Source organism: Protopterus annectens, chromosome 3.part0, assembly GCF_019279795.1.
Source record: "Protopterus annectens isolate FY-2018-M chromosome 3.part0, PAN1.0, whole genome shotgun sequence".
Classification (NCBI taxonomy): domain Eukaryota; kingdom Metazoa; phylum Chordata; order Ceratodontiformes; family Protopteridae; genus Protopterus; species Protopterus annectens.
Window position 1 is genome coordinate 1,609,658,291 of NC_056731.1, and position 17,520 is coordinate 1,609,675,810.

The following is a 17,520-nucleotide window of genomic DNA, read 5'->3' on the forward strand; positions in this document are numbered from 1 at the left end:
CATTGCTAAAAGAAAGCGGTTGGTAGCCATCGCCCATTGCCATATCCTCATGGCCTCCTGACAAAGTTGGTAGGATTTGGTTCCACCTTGTTTGTTGATGTACCAGACTACAGCCATGTTGTCCGATTGTATTGCAATAGTCCCTGATGGAAGGAGGGGATTAAATGCTTGCAACGCTAGAAGCACCGCCCTCAGTTCTACGACATTTATATGCAGATGAGCCTCTAGGTCCGACCACGTGCCTTGGACTGTCTTCCCCTAAAAAGCCCCACCCCACCCCATCAGGGAGGTGTCCGTGGTCACTGTGGCTTTGGGCTGTTGGGGTGTGAAGGGGCGAGACCATTGTGACAGGTTCTGCGACATCCACCAAATCAAGTCTTGTTTGCATCTCTGAGTCACCCAAATCTGGGATGAGAGAGGAAACTGAAAAGGGTACCACAGGGTGAGTAGTAACCATTGTAAAAGCCTCATGTGAAACCTCGCGAGGGGGACAATGGTGATGGAAGCTGCCATGGAACCCAACAGCTGGAGAACAGAATGTGCTGTCGATCTTTCCCTTGAGAGGATGGGTATGAGTTGTTGTTTTATCCTTAAGATTCTGTGGTCTGGAATCAATGCCGTGCAGTTCTTTGTATCCAACAGGACCGCAATGAATTCTATGGATTGGGATGGGGATAGGGTGGATTTTTACCAGTTTATAGTTACACCTAACTTTTCTGCGGTGTGAAGAGAGTATGCCAAGGCTTTTTCCAATAGATGTCTGGTGGGGGCGGTGATGAGCCAGTCGTCTAGGTATGGAAACACCTGGAATCCTTGCGGTCGCAAGTGAGCTGACACAACTGCCAACACTCTGGGGGCTGTCGAGAGTCCGAAGGGCAGTACTCGGAACTGGTAATGACTGGCTCCCACACGGAAGTGAAGAAATCTTCTCGATGGTCTGTCCACCTTTATGTGGTAGTACGCATCTTGAAGATCTATAGAGCACATCCAACTGCCTGCCTCCAAGAGTGGGAGGATAGACTGTATTGTGACCATCCGGAATTTCTGTACTTCTACGAATTTGTTTAGCACACTGAGATCCAAAAATTGGTCTCCAGTCCCCGGTCTTTTGTGGCACTAAAAATAATCTTGAGTAGAATCCAGATCCTATCTTGTCTGGTGGGACTATTTGGATGACTCTTTTTTTTAGCAGCTTTGAAATCTCTAATGCTGCTTCTACCCTTTGACTGGGTGGAATGTCAAGTAAGCTCCTTAGTGGGGCGGGATAAAGATCGAAGGGAATATGACAAACTCTGGTTATTATCTCTCATACCCAAGAATCGGTGGTAATGGTTAGCCAGGCAGAAGGGTACAAAGAGAAACGAACTCCAACTGCTTCCAGAGGAAAGCAGTTGGGCTGCTCTTCAAGAGCGCTGGTACGACTGGCCGGAGAAAGAATCTCTGGAACCCTGGTTACACGGACCTCCTCTACCCCGAAAGGGGCATCTTCCATATCAGTTTTTCCCTCTGCCTCTAGGGGAAAACTCGGCTCATGTGTCACGGAAAGAACCCTGAGACTTTTTGTGCCACATCTTCGCACTCTTCTGGTTTCTAGAGAAAGCCCGTTGCGGGGAAGAATAGCGGACACCCACAGCAGAAAGGGTCTTACCGTCCTGTTCACACCTAGCCAGTGTATCTTTAACTTTGGGTCCAAACAACAAAGAGGCTTCAATGGGAGCGTTCAGAAAGGAAGCCTTGAAAGGTTCCGCGAAATCACACAAGCGCATCCAGGCATGCCATCTCATGACTATGCCTGCAGCCGCTGCTCCAGCTGCTCCTTCTGATGCGTGAGAAATCAGACGCATGGAGGAGTTAGAAATTGATTCAACTGTGAGGCCACTTTGTCCCAAACCTCATCAGACAAAGCTCAGGCAAAGGTTTCAGAGAGCTCAGAAATTAAGTCTCTTTGAAGCCTGGTAAAATGTTCCATATAATTCAGGGACCTGACTGCAAAGGTCGCTGATGCAAAGGTACATTTCCCTTATCTGTCCAGCGCCCGGGACTCTTTGTTGGGTGGGTGGACAGTCTGGCTTTCTTTCGCCAGATCCTTCTTTGTTGTGGTTGCTACCACCAAGGCATCTACAGGAAGACCTTTGGACCAGTGAGGCTCACTATCTGGAGGGGACAGGATTTTATGTGGCCTGAGGGGAATGGCGTCAATGGCGTCAGGAGCCTTCCATGCATGCTGCATGACGATGAGCCAGACAAGGTCATCAGCAGGTGGAGTAGCCCAAGAGGTAGGGGCCGGGCACGAAAGGCCTGCAGGAACACAGACTCTTCAGAGGTCAGGTTAGAGGGCCGCCAGTCACCTCTCTGCTTAAGTATTTCGAGGGTATCTCCAAAGGATACCGCAGAGGGTGACCGAGGGGACCCTTCCCCATCATTAAAGTCTGTGTCTTCCATGAGGGACTCTTCTGGAGAGTCCACATGCTTCCTCTTACACGAACTCTTGTGATGAACTTCCTCAGGGGGAGAATCTGGAGAAGACAGCACAAAAGGGGCCTCCAGTGGGAGTGTGTCCTGAGGCCCTTGTATCCAGTGTCCGCCAGTGGTGTCTTGTGCAAATTGCGGTCCAGAGGAGGATGGGGGCACTGATAGCACAGGATCGCCAACAGATGCAACAGGCTTCTCCATGAGTTGGAAGGCTGATCCACCCAAGGAGGTCACACCCCGCTCAAGCAAATCAGCCTGCCGACTCGGAGTCACTGGATGGCTGTGAAAAACAGTGGTACGTACATCACAGCTAGCACCCAGAGCAGTGACTGGAGTGACAAGTCTCTCCTGCCACAAAGGCAACTGCGACTCCTTAGTGAGGTCCATGAAAGGAGTCGAAGTGAGGGAAGTCTGTGCCACAGCAGGGGGCTTCAAAGGCAATGAAAGAGGAGAATAAGTAGGAGTCCTTGGAGAAGGGTGATTACCTCCAAAGGAAGAGGAGTTCCTGGAGGGTTGGATACCTCTGGCCAAGAGCAAATGATCCACAAGGCACATCACATCATGTTTCGAGAGGCTTCTAGTGAATCTCATAGACATAGCTGAAGGGGAGTCAGGTCTATCCAAGGATGCAGGAAACTTGACGCCCACAAAGGGGTCTTTGGACGGTGCTAAGATAGGCGTCTGCACTGAAAGCAATGGAGCTGTTAAGGCTTGTACTACTGGAGTCTGCACCGAGGAAATCCTCAGTGCCAAAGGTAAGGTCTACACCGACGAGGTCAGTGCCGAAGTGGTAGTTGGCACTATGGTAGGTGCCGTAAGAGTCTGTGTGGAAAACGAGGTAGTCGGTACCGAGAGAATAGTCGGTGCCGTGAAAATAGTTGGAGTCGAAGCAGGAGCGGGCGTCGAAACAGTCATCGACACGGGAAAGGTCTACATTGAGGAAAATGTTGGTGCCGGTAAGGTAGTCTGAACCAAGGAGCCCCTCTGCTCCGATGTGGTATAGGGCACAAAACTCGGTGCTGAAGTAACGGGTGGTGCCGAAGATTTAGGCACTGAAAGCCTCAGGGTCGAGGAAGTCAAATCAGAACTAGAACATTTGGCCTTCTTAGGTCTTGGTTCCTGGTTGTCCCCAGCAAGTGACGATGGGAGAGACTTGGCCTTCTTGTTTTCATCTCTTTTCTTACGTGAACTAGGAGGGGTTGAAGCCTCCAACCCAGAAATAGCCTCTGAAAAGGAAGATTTAAGTAGTCCCTTTAAAATCAGTTTATTTTTCCTTTCCACCAAAGTCCTGTTTGAAAAATTAGCACAAATCCCGCAAGGCGGGCCAACAGTCAAGTGAGGCACACCCAAACACTAAACACATAACGCATGTGCATCCGAAATAGGCAATTTATGCCCACAATCCACACATCTTTTAAATCCCGGACCACCATTTTTCTCTGCCATGAGAGGAGGAAGAAAGAAAAGGAAGGAAGAAAGTACCAACAATGGTACGAAAAATACCAGAAGGTAAAACAGGAAAGATTTTACCAACAATGGTAAAGGAGTTACTTCATGGTAAGAAGAAAGAAGGGCTAGAAAAAAACAAAAAAAGAGTTGCTAGATGTGATAGGGTAAGAGATAACTATTTAACAAAATTAGAACAGAGAATAACTGCAATACGATAAATTATCACCAAAGAAGTTTACTCAGCTCAAGAGAAGTGGCTTGACACGAATGAATGGTGATGCGGCAAACAAAATCTGGGGTAACAGGGAGAGGGGAATTGTTGGTAAGAGTTTAGCTCAAGAGTTTGTGGCTGTCACGAGCTTGAAAGATGGCCGGCTCAGTTCCGAGGTCGAAACTGATAACCCAGGTGTAAGGAATGAATGAGGATTAACAATATCAGATTCCATGTTGTGTGTGTGTTAGAAGATTCTGTTAGAAAAGGTATTGCATTATCTGCTTGTGAATGCATTTCTCAAGAATCTTGGAGAGGGGAGACAGTATAGCAATTGGTCTGAAGTTTGATATATCAGAACAATTACCTCCTTTATGTATGGGTAATGTGTAGAAAGTTTTCCATACTGATGGAACGTATGATTCAGAGATAGATGGGTTGATCAGGATGGATACTGGACAGGCTAGGGGTTCAGCAGCTATATGTAGGAAGTAAGAGGGTAGGTTATCAGCTGAGGGGGAGCAAGATTTGAATTTAGAGAGTAGAGATTTAATATATTTAGTTGAGACAGATGTAAGAGAGAAGGAGAAGGAGGGGAAGATGAGAAAGTCATTTTTTTAGTATTTTTACTAGTGGGGAGGTCATTAATTATGGTAATTATTGAAGTGGAAGTTTCTTCAAAAGTTTAATTTTGGCATGGATTGGGAGGGGAAGGGTTTCCTGGATGCAGTATATGATTGACTGTGTTCCAGAATTTTTTAGGGTCAGATTTTTGGGTAGTGGGAGGGTTTGCATAGAAGTTGATCCTGTCTTTGTTGATAATTTTTTTTATTTGATTTCTAAGTTCTTTGTAAGTCTGTAGGAGTGAAGGGGTCTTTGTTTTGGTCCATAATTTCCATATTTTGTCACGTCTTTTCATCAAGGCTCTAGTATGTTTGGTCAGCCAAGGAGCGATGTTTTCTTTGAATCGGATAGTACGGAGGGGAACTATGAAGTTGAGGATGTTTAGAAAGGTAGAGATAAAGAGATATAGAGAAAGAACTGAGTACTAAAGCTGAAATCTTATACAATACTTTACATGATAAATTTAAAGGGGCTATGTACATGCAACGCATAGAGTCCCTACTTAATCAAACGTGTTCCTATGGGGAGAGATTGCAACAAACTAAAATGCGTAAACTTCAAAGAGACTACTTTGATTTCACGAATAGTCAAGTCTTTTTATGGCCGAAGAGTAGGAATGTCAGAGAGACTGGGTTTGCGACTAATTCTAATGCTGATGTCTTTAACACTGAAGCATCTGTTTCTACCACAAGCCACAGTGACACTACCGCTTTAAATGATGTTCCTACGGCTCTAGGGGTGATGATGTCATCAGCAAGAGTCTCTATCACCCCCACAACGGATTCTGACTGCACGCCACCACCGAACCAGCTAGCTCTACCACGCTCCAATATGAACAACACTGGGGCTAAACCGAAGGTAGCACAGACCCATATTGAACGTTTTTTACCCCTTCCAGTACAGAGCCAACATGGAACGACAGGGAGGTCCAACAGCAGAGACAGATTCAAGAGGAAGCTATCGGGAGAACAACAGGGTCGGAGAGGTCGATGGAGGAATGGAGCAACTTAACAGTTAATTTATCCAGGTACATCTTGACACCCATGGACTGTGAGCTTTTGAACAAAGGTTTGAACTATATACCTGCTCAAGTTAGCAATATATCTGAAGTTTTGAAGGACTTGAGACTTTTTTTACGTAGTGTATCTTTGAAACTGCTTTTTAACAATAAGAAGGTTTCAAATGATGTTTCTGATAAAACTAGTGATGCTTGTTTTAGAAAAAAGAGCACTTTTACGCCTACTTTAACTCCTGTAGCTGAATGCTTTTTGAAAATTTGTGAAGATGATTTGTACAAATATTACTATGATTTCAAACATAGTGCCTTGTTTTTTAATACACACACTACTGAATGGGATAGGATTTATTCTCTGAAACGAAATAATGATTTGGTGATTAAGTCAGCAGACAAGGGAGGAGCAATAGTTCTACTAGACACTAATGTATATATAGATGCGATGCTTGCACTTTTGAAGGAGACCATCACCTACAAACCCATTAACCATTTAGAACTTACCAAAATTATTTACAAAGTACATCAGGAACTTTATGAATACTTAATGTGTAGGCAGATAGATTATGATTTGTACCAATACTTTTTTATTGAAAAACCTCGGACACCATACATCAAAGGTCTGCCGAAAATACACAAAGGCCTGTACCCACCACCTATGAGACCTATAGTAGTGGGACAGGGCTGGGTCACTGAAACATTGTCAGTCTTTTTAGAGAAAAAACTTAGACCTCTGGTTAGTGAGACTACATCCATCTTGAAGGATACTTATGAGTTGCTTGAGTGTATAAGCAACTATTCCCATGCAAATATGGATGAATTACTATTTGTGACTTTGGACGTAAAGAACTTGTTCACTGCCATACCCAATAATTTTGGCTTAGAAGCTCTGAGGAACGTTATAAATAAGAGCCAGAAGTTTAATACCAGTGAAGAGGGGCTGTTATGTGCCATCATGGAACTTGTTTTGACTAACAATGTTTTCAAATTCAGGGACCAGCTATATTTGCAGCAGTGGGGGGTAGCCATGGGCACCCCCTGCGCCAATACCTACGCGAACTTAGTGATGTTGTATTGGGAGCAGAGGTTTTTATTCAAACATGATAGCTTCAAGAAGGTTAGCCTTTACAAACGGTTTGTGGATGATGTCCTTTTATTTTGGCATGGGAGTACACTCGAGCTTCTCACCTTCATAGAACAGTTAGAATCTACTACTGATTTTCTGAATTTTACAATAAGTCATGACACACACAGTATAGATTTTTTAGATGTGAAGCTATACAAGAATACAGATCACAAGATTGAGACAACCATTTTCAGGAAGGGATGCTGGAGAAACACCTTACTTCAGTTCAACAGCATGCATCCTAGATACGTATTTGACAGCATAATGAAGAGCCAATTCATCAGAATCAAGAGGCTATGTCACAATAGTGTTGAACTTAATAAACAGAGTAATTTCTTAGAACAGTGTTTTTTGAACAGAGGTTATGATGAAGAAAAGGTTAGGAAGGTCAAGAACCAGATTTTATTTAATGAACAGACAGCTCTTAATGGACATCATACTAGAATGTCTGGATATCATGGCAAGAAGCTCTTTGATAATTCAAGAGTCAGAATCAATCTCAGATATACTAGTGATATTCATCACATTAAAGACATTATTCTTAGTACTTGGCATGTTCTTTTGACTGATCAACGGCTAGCAGCAGTAGTGGGCTCCACACCATCTTATACATTTCGCAATAGTAAGAACCTTAGCAGACTTTTATGTGTAGAGTCGAATACTGTCAGCAAGGACATAAGCATTAACAAGAACATGAGGACAGGAACCTTCCCTTGTAATAAGTGCAGTATATGCACTTTGATCACCACAGTTCAAGAATTTGAGCATCCAGTTTTGAACTATAGGTTTGAACCCCATCAAACTGTTACATGTGAAAGTAAGAATCTCATTTATTTGGCTACTTGCCAGAGGTGTACAGCATTCTATGCAGGAATGACTACTAGAACCTTGAGAGAGAGGGTGTTGGAACATGCTTTAGACATTAAAAAGTGTGACACCAAGAATGCTTTAGCCAAACACATCTCCAACAACTCAACACATTCATTTGTATTCAGAGTTTTACAAACAGTCTTACCTAATTCCAGAGATGGGGATAATTTTAATGATTCAGAATTAGTAGAACTTTCTTGGATTTTTAAACTTAAAGCACACTATGAACCAGGTCTAAATCAATATGTCAGCATTAGGGCTCCTTTGAAAGGACGCAGTGCCAAGTGATTTCTCAACAACATTTGATGTTGAAAATTGAGTGTATAGATACACTATATACATTTTTTATTATCGAAATAATTCATATATAGATTTCGGCAAGCATTTCATACATTGTTGGTGTTTTTATATATATTACTGACATGTGTATAGTGTTAGTTTAGACAGGCTAATATGTTTCACATGTTCAGCTAAGATATATCAGTCAGCCATACTTTGATCCATTGTCTTGTTATGTATTCATTAGTTTAAAATATATGCTTATATATTTTTACACATATATATTTTAGTAATATATATATTTTTTATGATATTTTAATGATTCATATACTATAACAATCTAGAATTTGATTTTGTTTATGAGATTTTATCCTGCACATGAGGTTAAGTTATCCTGATTCAGTTGTTTTTTATATTTCACTGCACTGGTATTCATAGTGCTTATTTGATACTGTTGCCTAACAATAAGTGAGTTACACATATGGATTCATTTTTATTAATTTTTTCATTTACACATATTTATTCATTCACATTTGTATTTATATATTCATATTTATTTATTTAATAATTTTTATAAATTTATATATTCATATATTTACATATTTATATTGATATTCATATTGATATTGTTATTCAGACTTACTCACATGCCATGCTTTCATTACTATTGATGGTATGTTTAATATATGTCAGGTTTTAACAAGTGTAGTAATACCATGCTCATGTTTTATAGGATTTGGCATTATAGTACTCACTTAATATTAGCATTTTTGCACATGTATCATATGTTTACAGGATATATTTGATCCACAGTTTTCAGAATCTATATTTATATTTATATGAGATGTATGCATAAGAGTTTGACAGGATATATTGCTTCACAATTTGTTATTGCTGTTCAACAACTTTTTTAAAATTTCTAACTGTTTAACTTTGTCTTTTTAGAATTTCTAACTGTTTAATTTTGTCCTTTGACTTAAGCAGCAGCACTTACTACTGCACTGTTTCCTTCAATTGAATGATTTTAAACATATGTTTAGGATTTGATTAATTAGATTAACTAATCAATTGATTACTTTAGGAATGCCTATATATACATTTGAATTTTAAGCTGTTAGTTGTAAGGATCTGAAGAAGCGTGTCTTAGCACACGTGAAAGCGCTTGTCTGTTTATATTAAATATTTCATCCATTTATTGTGGTGGTCGGCTTCCAATTTGTTTCTACACAGAGATAAAGAGTGGACAGCCTCATCTAAGGGGAGTAGTCTGGACTAAAGGATGAGGTTTTGCAGGAGGTGATAGGTCTGGTGAAATGGGGAGTGTGTCTATTTACTATGATAGGGCAGTGGTCACTAAGGGAATTTGGTAGAGTATGAGGGTTGTGGTAATTTTGATTTTTTTTAATTATGCATATATGTTGCATGGAGATTATGGTTCAGTAGGGAATGGGAAATTTATCTTTCCTCCACTGTAGTGTGACTTCGGAGTTGGTAAATTTAAGTTGCAGGGTGGTATGGGGGTGCAGGGGACCTTGCCCCCCTGCATAAACAGTTATTGCAGTATATGTTTAGTGTTTGTTATGTTTAGTTGGAGGGAGTAGAACACTGAGACTTGAGTATGCATTGAGAATTTCAATGTTCTGGGATTCTATTTTCTGAGGGTCAGTGTTATGAGTTTTCAATATTTTGATCATTCAACATTGTGGTCTCAACATTTTAACACTTGATCATCTGGTAACTTGATATACTGAAGTAGACCCCATCTGATAGCATTTTCCAATCCAGCACTGTCATCTGACATTATTTTCCACTGCTTAACAGCCTTTTTAACAGATTCAGAGAAAACGATCATACGTCAGAACATAAAAAATTTTTTTGAATATCAGCATTATAATATTGTTTTTTGCAAATACTTATTGTTCTTATTCATCTGAATTTTATCAAACTGCACACCTTCCAATATGTCAATGTGACAGTAAACCCCTTGACAAACATACAGTTACTATTCTTACAGCTTTTATTTAAGTCTTGTCATTTAACAATTAAACTTTTGGCCCTAAACAACTCCCCAAATGGCAAAGCCATATACAGGTCCCATAATTTTTACAGCTTATTTTAAAAAGAAACAGCTTTTTTTTCAGTAGTTGTATCCAGGAGATGCTGCAGCAGTACATGCATTCTACATAAACCCATGTTTGATACATGTCTCATAGCTGCAGCAAGTCTGTGATGACTGCAAGAACATACAGCAGCATTTCTCAGATTATAAAGATGCTGCAACAATGACATTCTTGAGTTCCATGCACAGCAGCAATCACTCAAGAAGTATACAACATCCATCCATTTTCGATACCTGCTTTATATAATTCAAGTTCTTGGAAGGGTATGGTGACAGAGTATCCTAGAACACAACAGCAAAGCAGTAACGAGCTACGGATGGGGCAGCAGGCCATAACTTGACACCCACAATCACACTTAAAGGAAATTTAGCAACCACAGCCATACTGCCAGTATGTATTTGGTATATAGGGGGACAGTGGAAATCCTGGTGCACCCAGGAAGAACATTAAAAGTCCCCAGAGAAGGCGCTGCAGCCAAGAAGCTATACAGAGAAAGTACAGTTGTGTACCCACCATAAATGTAGATGTTCGAGTGTATTCACTGTTGCAGTTATTACACTTGGGTTATCCTGCTGGCAGGCTACCCACAGTCGGCCTGAATTCCAAAGTCCTGGTCCGGCATCAGTTGCTGTCGCCTCTTCCCTGATGTCAGTGCGCCAGGGGTATAAAAGATGCAGCCGATGCCATTTTCTTCAGTTTTTCTTGCCCCAGATGTCAGGTGCCCCCAAAAGGGTAGGCTGTAAAAATTATGATCATAAAAAAGCATGCACATAACCTTCATCTACAAGCAAACACACCACACAGGTTGTATAGAATAGATAGGTACAGATAAGTCCCAGCAAAGAAAAAGGGGGATGGTGGGAGGGTAACCTGGACTGCAACAGTGAATACACTCAAACATCTACATTTATGGTAGGTACACAACTGTACTATGTTCATCGTGTTTCACTGTTGCAGTCATTACACTTGGGTTGAATCCCAAAGCTGAGGTTGGGCGGCTGGGCCTAAACAGAGTTTGGAGTGGCTATGAGGCCCTGCAGAACTGCAGTGGCAAAGCCTGCACTGGATTTAGAGTAGAGAGGTAAACGGTAGTGCTTTGTAAAAGTGTGCACTGAGGTCTGTGTTGCAGCCTCCAAAATATCCTTGGTTGGTACTCCTCTGACGAAGGCTGCTGAAGTGGCTGCTGCTCTGGTAGAATGTGGCTTAATGCCCCTGGGCACTGATTTGCCATGCTGTGAATAGCAGAAACGAATGCAGTGGCCTATCCATTTTGAAATAGTCTGCTTTGAAATGACTTTTCCTTGGGAACCTGCAGCATATGCCACTAAGAGTTGCTCAGTCTTTCTGAAGGCTTTAGTCTTGTCCAAGTAAAAGCGTAGCTGTCTGTGTATGTCCAAAGTGTGCAGAAGTATCTCCCCCTTATTCTGTGGGTTTGGATAAAAGGTAGGCAAATGTATGTTTTGGTTAAGAGCCACACTGGACACTACCTTAGGCATAAATGTTGGGTTTGTCCTTAGAGAAACCCTGTCCTGATGGAAAATAATAAAAGGTTCCACAGCCATTAGTGCCTATAACTCTGAGACTCTTCTTGCTGAAGGTATTGCTAGGAGAAGAGCGGTTTTCCATGACAAGTATTTTATCTCTGCTGTATTGGCAGGCTCAAAAGGAGGCAGTGTAAGTTTTTCCAAGAAAAAATTGAGGTCCCATGTAGGTATTGGAGCTCTCCTTGGAAGTCTTATGTTTTTGGCCCCTCTGAGAAACTGTCTTAGCAGTGGATGAGAAAAAATAGGTGGGTCCATATTGTAATGAGCTGAAACGGCAGAGGCATGGATCTTAATTGATGAGAAGGATAGGCCTTTGTCCAGCATCTCAGTTAGGTATTACAAAATCTGAGGAATATTTGGTTCAAGAGAGTCCAATTCCCTGTGCTTGGTTCCAAGCACAGAATCTAATCCATTTTTCTGCATAAGATTTTCTGGTGCTGGGCCTCCTGGCCTCCAAAATAACATCCATAACTGCTTTAGAGAGAGGTGTGTTCTGAATAATTACATTATCAGCCATGCAGCCAGATTTAGGGTTCTAAGTTGGCTGTGCAGGATCTGATTATTCTGTTGGTCAGCAAATGAGGTATTAGAGGCAATGTCCAGGCTGGGCCTTGAGACAAGTTCTTTAGGATTGGGTACCAGTGCTGGCGTGGCCAGTCTGGGGCAATCAGTATCATTTTTGGCTTCTCTTGTCTGACCTTTAGGAGTACCTTGGAGAGGAGAGGCAGAGGAGGGAAGGCATATACTGTAAGGGCTTTCCAGCTGAATGAAAGGGCGTCCACTTTCCATGCTTGCTTGTGATAAGTCCGAGTGCAGAATCTCTGTAGCTGGCAGTTGTGAGGGGGAAGCGAATACATCTATGTCTGGGCATCCCCATTTCCCTGTTATCATGTTGAAGATTTGTGGATCTAGTTTCCACTCGTGAGGATCCAAGAGATTTCTGCTTAGTTTGTCTGCCAAAATATTTGTCTTTCCTGGTAGGAATTGTGCTTGCAGATGTACTTGATAAGTCAATGCTGTGTTCCACAATGTCATGGCTTGCCTGCAGAGGGGGTAGGAATGTGTGCCCCCTTGCTTGTTTATGTACCACATGACTGTAGTATTGTCCATCTTTATCAGTAGTTGTCCTGGATGAAGTAGGTCCTTGAAGGCTGTCAGGGCATTTTGTACAGCTAGCATCTCTTTTTGATTGATATGAAGATGCATTTGGTTTGTGGGCCATGTGCCCTGAATACATTTTCCTGCCATGTGCGCCCCCAGGCATAATCTGATGCATCTGTTGTTAGTGTCTGCCTGGCAGTGGGTAAGGTGAATGGCTGTCCCTTGTTGTGGTGACAGGCCTGTGCCCACCACTGAAATTCCTTTTGCAGGCAGGGAATGAGAGTAATTGCTGTTTCCAGGCTGTGGCAATGTTGAGTCCAAACACTTTTTAGATACCATTGTAGTTTCCTCATATGCAGTCTTGCATATGGAATTAGTAGAATGCAGCATGCCATGTACCCCAGAGCCTTTCTTGCAGATAACTGGGTCTTTGTTGCCATGTCTTTGAAGTAAGAAGTCAGATTCCTTTGTTTGTCTGGCTTGAGATAAGCCATCTGGGCAGTTGTATTTAAACTTGCACCCAGGAATATTATCTCTTGAGAGGGTACTAGTTTTGATTTATTTTCGTTTACTGTGTACCCTAGGCAAATTAGTAATCTTTTTACAAACACCAGATGCTGTAGTAGAATATCTTTGTCCTTTGCTTGAATAAGGCAGTCATCCAAGTAGGGGTATATTTGAATTCCTCTTTGTCTGCAAAATGCAATTACTGGTGCCAGGCATTTTGTGAAGACCCTGGGCACAGTAGATAAGCCAAATGGCAGTGCAGAGAATTGGTAGTGCAGTGAGCCAGCTATGAATCTGAGGTATCTTCTGCAAGATTGTCTGATTGGGACATGCAGGTATGCCTCTTTGAGGTCCAAAGTTACAAGCCAAGCCTTCTTGTCCAGCATGGGCAGAAGCTGCTGTAGAGTCAACATTTTGAATTTTCAGACGTCCAGAAAAGTATTTCGAATAGACAGGTCCAGAATTTGTCTCCAGGCTTTGTCCTTTCTTGGTACTAAGAAAAATCTTGAGTAAAATCCTTGTCCCTGCTCTTGTTGTGGCACTGGCTGAATAGCCCCCACGTCCATGAGAGATGAAACTTGTTTTTGTGCCTCTTGCCATTGATTGCATGGCAGGTCTGGCATACCTTTTGCCTTTGGAAGGGTGTGAAAGTGGAACCTGTAGCCCTGAGAGACTATATTTAAGACCCATTTGTCCTGGGTGATCTTGTGCCAGTTTTGTGAAAAAAGGGCTAGCTTTCACCCTAAGGGTGCTGCCAAAAAATAAGTGCTTGGCATTGGCAGAGGGAAGTCATTGGGACTGTTTTCTATAAGGCTGTGATTTGTCTTCTCCAATTTTGGAGGTAGAAGCACCCCATTGTTTGGCCCTGTATGAGCCCTGGGGCTGTTTCCTGCCTCTAGGGCATCTGAATCTGTCTCTTTGTGGTCTGTCTGACACTGGAAATGACCAATTCTTAGTGGGACAGTTCCTGCTAAATCTGGGTGGCTGTATCTGTAAGAAATCCTTTACTGTCTGCATAGATTTTGCCTTATCCTCCATTTTCTTTAACAACTCCTCTGCCTTAACACCAAACAAAAGTATCATGCTGTAATGGAGCATCCAATAATTTTGCTTTAACATGACCAGGCAGATTATGTTCCTTTAACCAAGCATGCCTTCTAATAACAGAACCTGTAACAGCGGCCCTGCACGAGGCCTCCAGTGAATCATAGCCACATTGCAAAGTATGTTTTCCCACTTGTTCAACTGCATGCAATAAATCCTGCAAATCTTTGTTCTCAGAACACTCAGAATTTGTCAACATTTTTGTTTTAACAAAGACATTAAGTATTGCTAATATTTGAGCATATGAAACTGACAATTTAAAGCCCTTACAGCCAAGGTAGCAGAAGTGTAAATTTTTTTCCCCCATCTGTCCAAAGGCCTAGAATCTCTGTCTGAGGGGACAGGGTTTTTGGCAGAAGCAGCCTTGACCCCTTTGGGACCCTGTGAGATAGTTTCTGGGTCAGCAGCAGGGTTTTTGTAAAGAAAGTTATGGGAGTCTGGGACCCTGTAGTATCTGTCCGGCTTAACAGGGGCAGGAGGTAAAGAGTCTGGAGACAGGCCGGACTCTGAAAAGACAACATCTACTATGTCTAGAACAGGGGGAATTGCAAGAGGTCTGTGCTGAGGAAGTAAAAGAAAGTCTCTATGTCTTTTCTTAGAATCGGAATAATCCTGGCTCTCCCAATGGAAATGCTCCCTCATGGTATGCAGGCTTTCCCCAAAAGAATAGTCCTCAGGAGGAGAAGCTGAAGGAATATAATCTTCAGTATCAGAATCCTCATAGGGAGGAACAGAATATCCCTGATCAGAAGAGGAATCAGAGGAAATGGAAACCTGATCAGAGGAATCATATTCAGTGTCTTGCCTAGGCCTCTTATCAGGAGGAGGATGGGAACCCCTGATCAAAGTAATTAGGTCTTCGGCCATTTTGAGCATCTGTTTCTTAGGCATAGAAGCCTGTCCTGGAGAATGCTGTACTGGTTTCCCTGTCTTTAAAACTGTTTCAGACTTTGTCTTGGATGCTAAAGTAGGCTTTATATTATAAAGTTGTGTAGGTCTGAAGACACCCTCAGAAGCCGATGCCTGCTCAGCGGCTCCAGACCCATCTGAGGGATTAATTTCCAAAGGGCCAATACCTTGAGTATCCAGAGGCCTAGCTGTCTCCATGTGGGAGTCGGAGGCGGCCTGTGGCTCTGAGGTAGCAGGAGTCAGGGGCTGCAAAAGTGCCTCACTGAGCACCTGCGAACCGGCGACTGGCCTAGAAGTGGCTTCGTCATCGGTTTTGGACCTCGGATGCTTGTCCTTCTCTTTATCCTTGTGTTTTTTATGAATTCCGGTCATCGGTTGTTCCGACGGCATTATGTAGTTAAACCTTCTGCCAAAATAATGAAAAGCAAAATCGTACCGACGCTTAATAGTGCGTTAGTTAAATCTAGCACAAAACTGGCAACTAGCAACGTCGTGGTCAGGGCCTAGACAAGGAATACAGTAAGAGTGGAAATCCTTATGAGGTATTTGCTTCCCACAAGAAATACAATTGTTAACTTTTTCTGACATCGGTCTGGAGCAAGAAAAAAGTTTCCCCAATGGGGTACTTAGCTTTAATGAAGACTTTGGATCTGAAATTCGATTTCGAAAATCTCAGGAGTCGGCCGACCAGCACTTGCAAACTGCTTTTGCTTCGGGCACCACGCAGCAAGAAAGACTGAAGAAAATGGCGTCGGCTGCATCTTTTATACCCCTGGCACACTGACGTCAGGGAAGAGGCGACAGCAACCAACGCTGGACCAGGACTATGGAATTCAGGCCAACTGCGGGTAGCCTGCCAGCAGGATAACCTAAGTGTAATGACTGCAACAGTGAAACACGATGAACATCAGTAAGTGCCGCAATGTCATGCAATACATTGTTCCAAAACACTTCAGTAATAAGCACTGAAAAAACTCAAGAGCCCATTCATACATGCAGTTGTTAGAGAATAAATATTCATTCACCTGTAGTCAATCATTAACCAGTGCATACTTCTTCATTAAATACGGAAGCAATAAAAATCAGATTGGCGGGAACAAAGTACCTGGAAATTAGGTGGTATGATTATTTTTCCAGAAGGGACTTGCAAAACAATTTTCTCTCCTTCAAAAAGCCACAAGTCCCATTTAGACTGGTTGATAAGAAGAGCCCAAGGTAAGACTTCTATAAGCAGAGTGTTAAGGCATGGCTTCCACATGGAGAGCTTAACTTGCATGGGGCTGTCCCACTGAGCTAGCTGCTCACTGCTCCTGAAAGACAAAATAGGACATCAGAAAACTTAACATTTTTATTAAGAACTTTCTGGTGGCAGACATTTAGGCAACTATTACAGAATGATTTGTTCCTAAAGTGCAGAAAAATAAATCATTTTCTTAAATTATTTTTCCTGTATCCTGTACCACAAAATAATTAAACAAAAGAAAGCAGTGATTCCACTACTGTAAAATATCATTTTAGCTTGTTTTCCAAATTATCCCATAAAACAACCAAATGGCAGTTATCCAAAATTTAGCATTGCTTGCCCTGCAAATATTTATGCCAAGTGCTTCCCTTATAGCATATGATAACTAGGCACAGTGTCACTAAAATTGATGATGGCTTGCACTCTACAGAAAAAATATCAACCTTAGCTAATGATCTCATGCACTCCCAGTTGCAGGACTATGTATGTTATCAGATAATCATCCATTAAATTCCACCACTCACATTTCCTCTCAGTAAAGGGGGCAAAGCATACAAAAATGGCTAATTGCAATTACAGGAAACAGCAAAACAATGCAGGCAATACATAACCTACCCAACAGTGAGTACTACAACAACTGAAAACTGAGTCAAGTACTTGTCTTACAATAAAATGTAGCAAAATAAGCCTATAGTTCCTGGTACTAACAAACTCACAGTAAAGAAAAAGGTAGCAGCCCAGGATCACACAAGGACAGCTGAAAAAAGAGGGGGGATATTGCAACCTGTGGGTAGCACTAGCAAGTACAACAAAAGATATATTAAAACACAAAAGTTATTTTATCAATCACCCACTCAAGCAACTCCAGATTTCCAAACTTCAAATCTTCTTTGCAGAAATAGTTTATTATAGCTATTCTCTTAGTCTCTGTAGCAAGGGGTTGGTTTGA

General features: G+C 42.1%; 1 protein-coding gene across 1 annotated transcript in view; it reads right to left on the reverse strand.

Annotated features, from left to right (window-relative positions):
• VPS13B (vacuolar protein sorting 13 homolog B) overlaps nucleotides 1-17,520 on the reverse strand; it is a 5,424,989-nt gene that overhangs the window by 403,549 nt on the left and 5,003,920 nt on the right. The window contains exon 49 of the mRNA XM_044065647.1: nucleotides 16,434-16,638. Coding sequence (XP_043921582.1) covers nucleotides 16,434-16,638 — 205 coding nt within the window. The remainder of the gene's footprint in view (nucleotides 1-16,433; nucleotides 16,639-17,520) is intronic.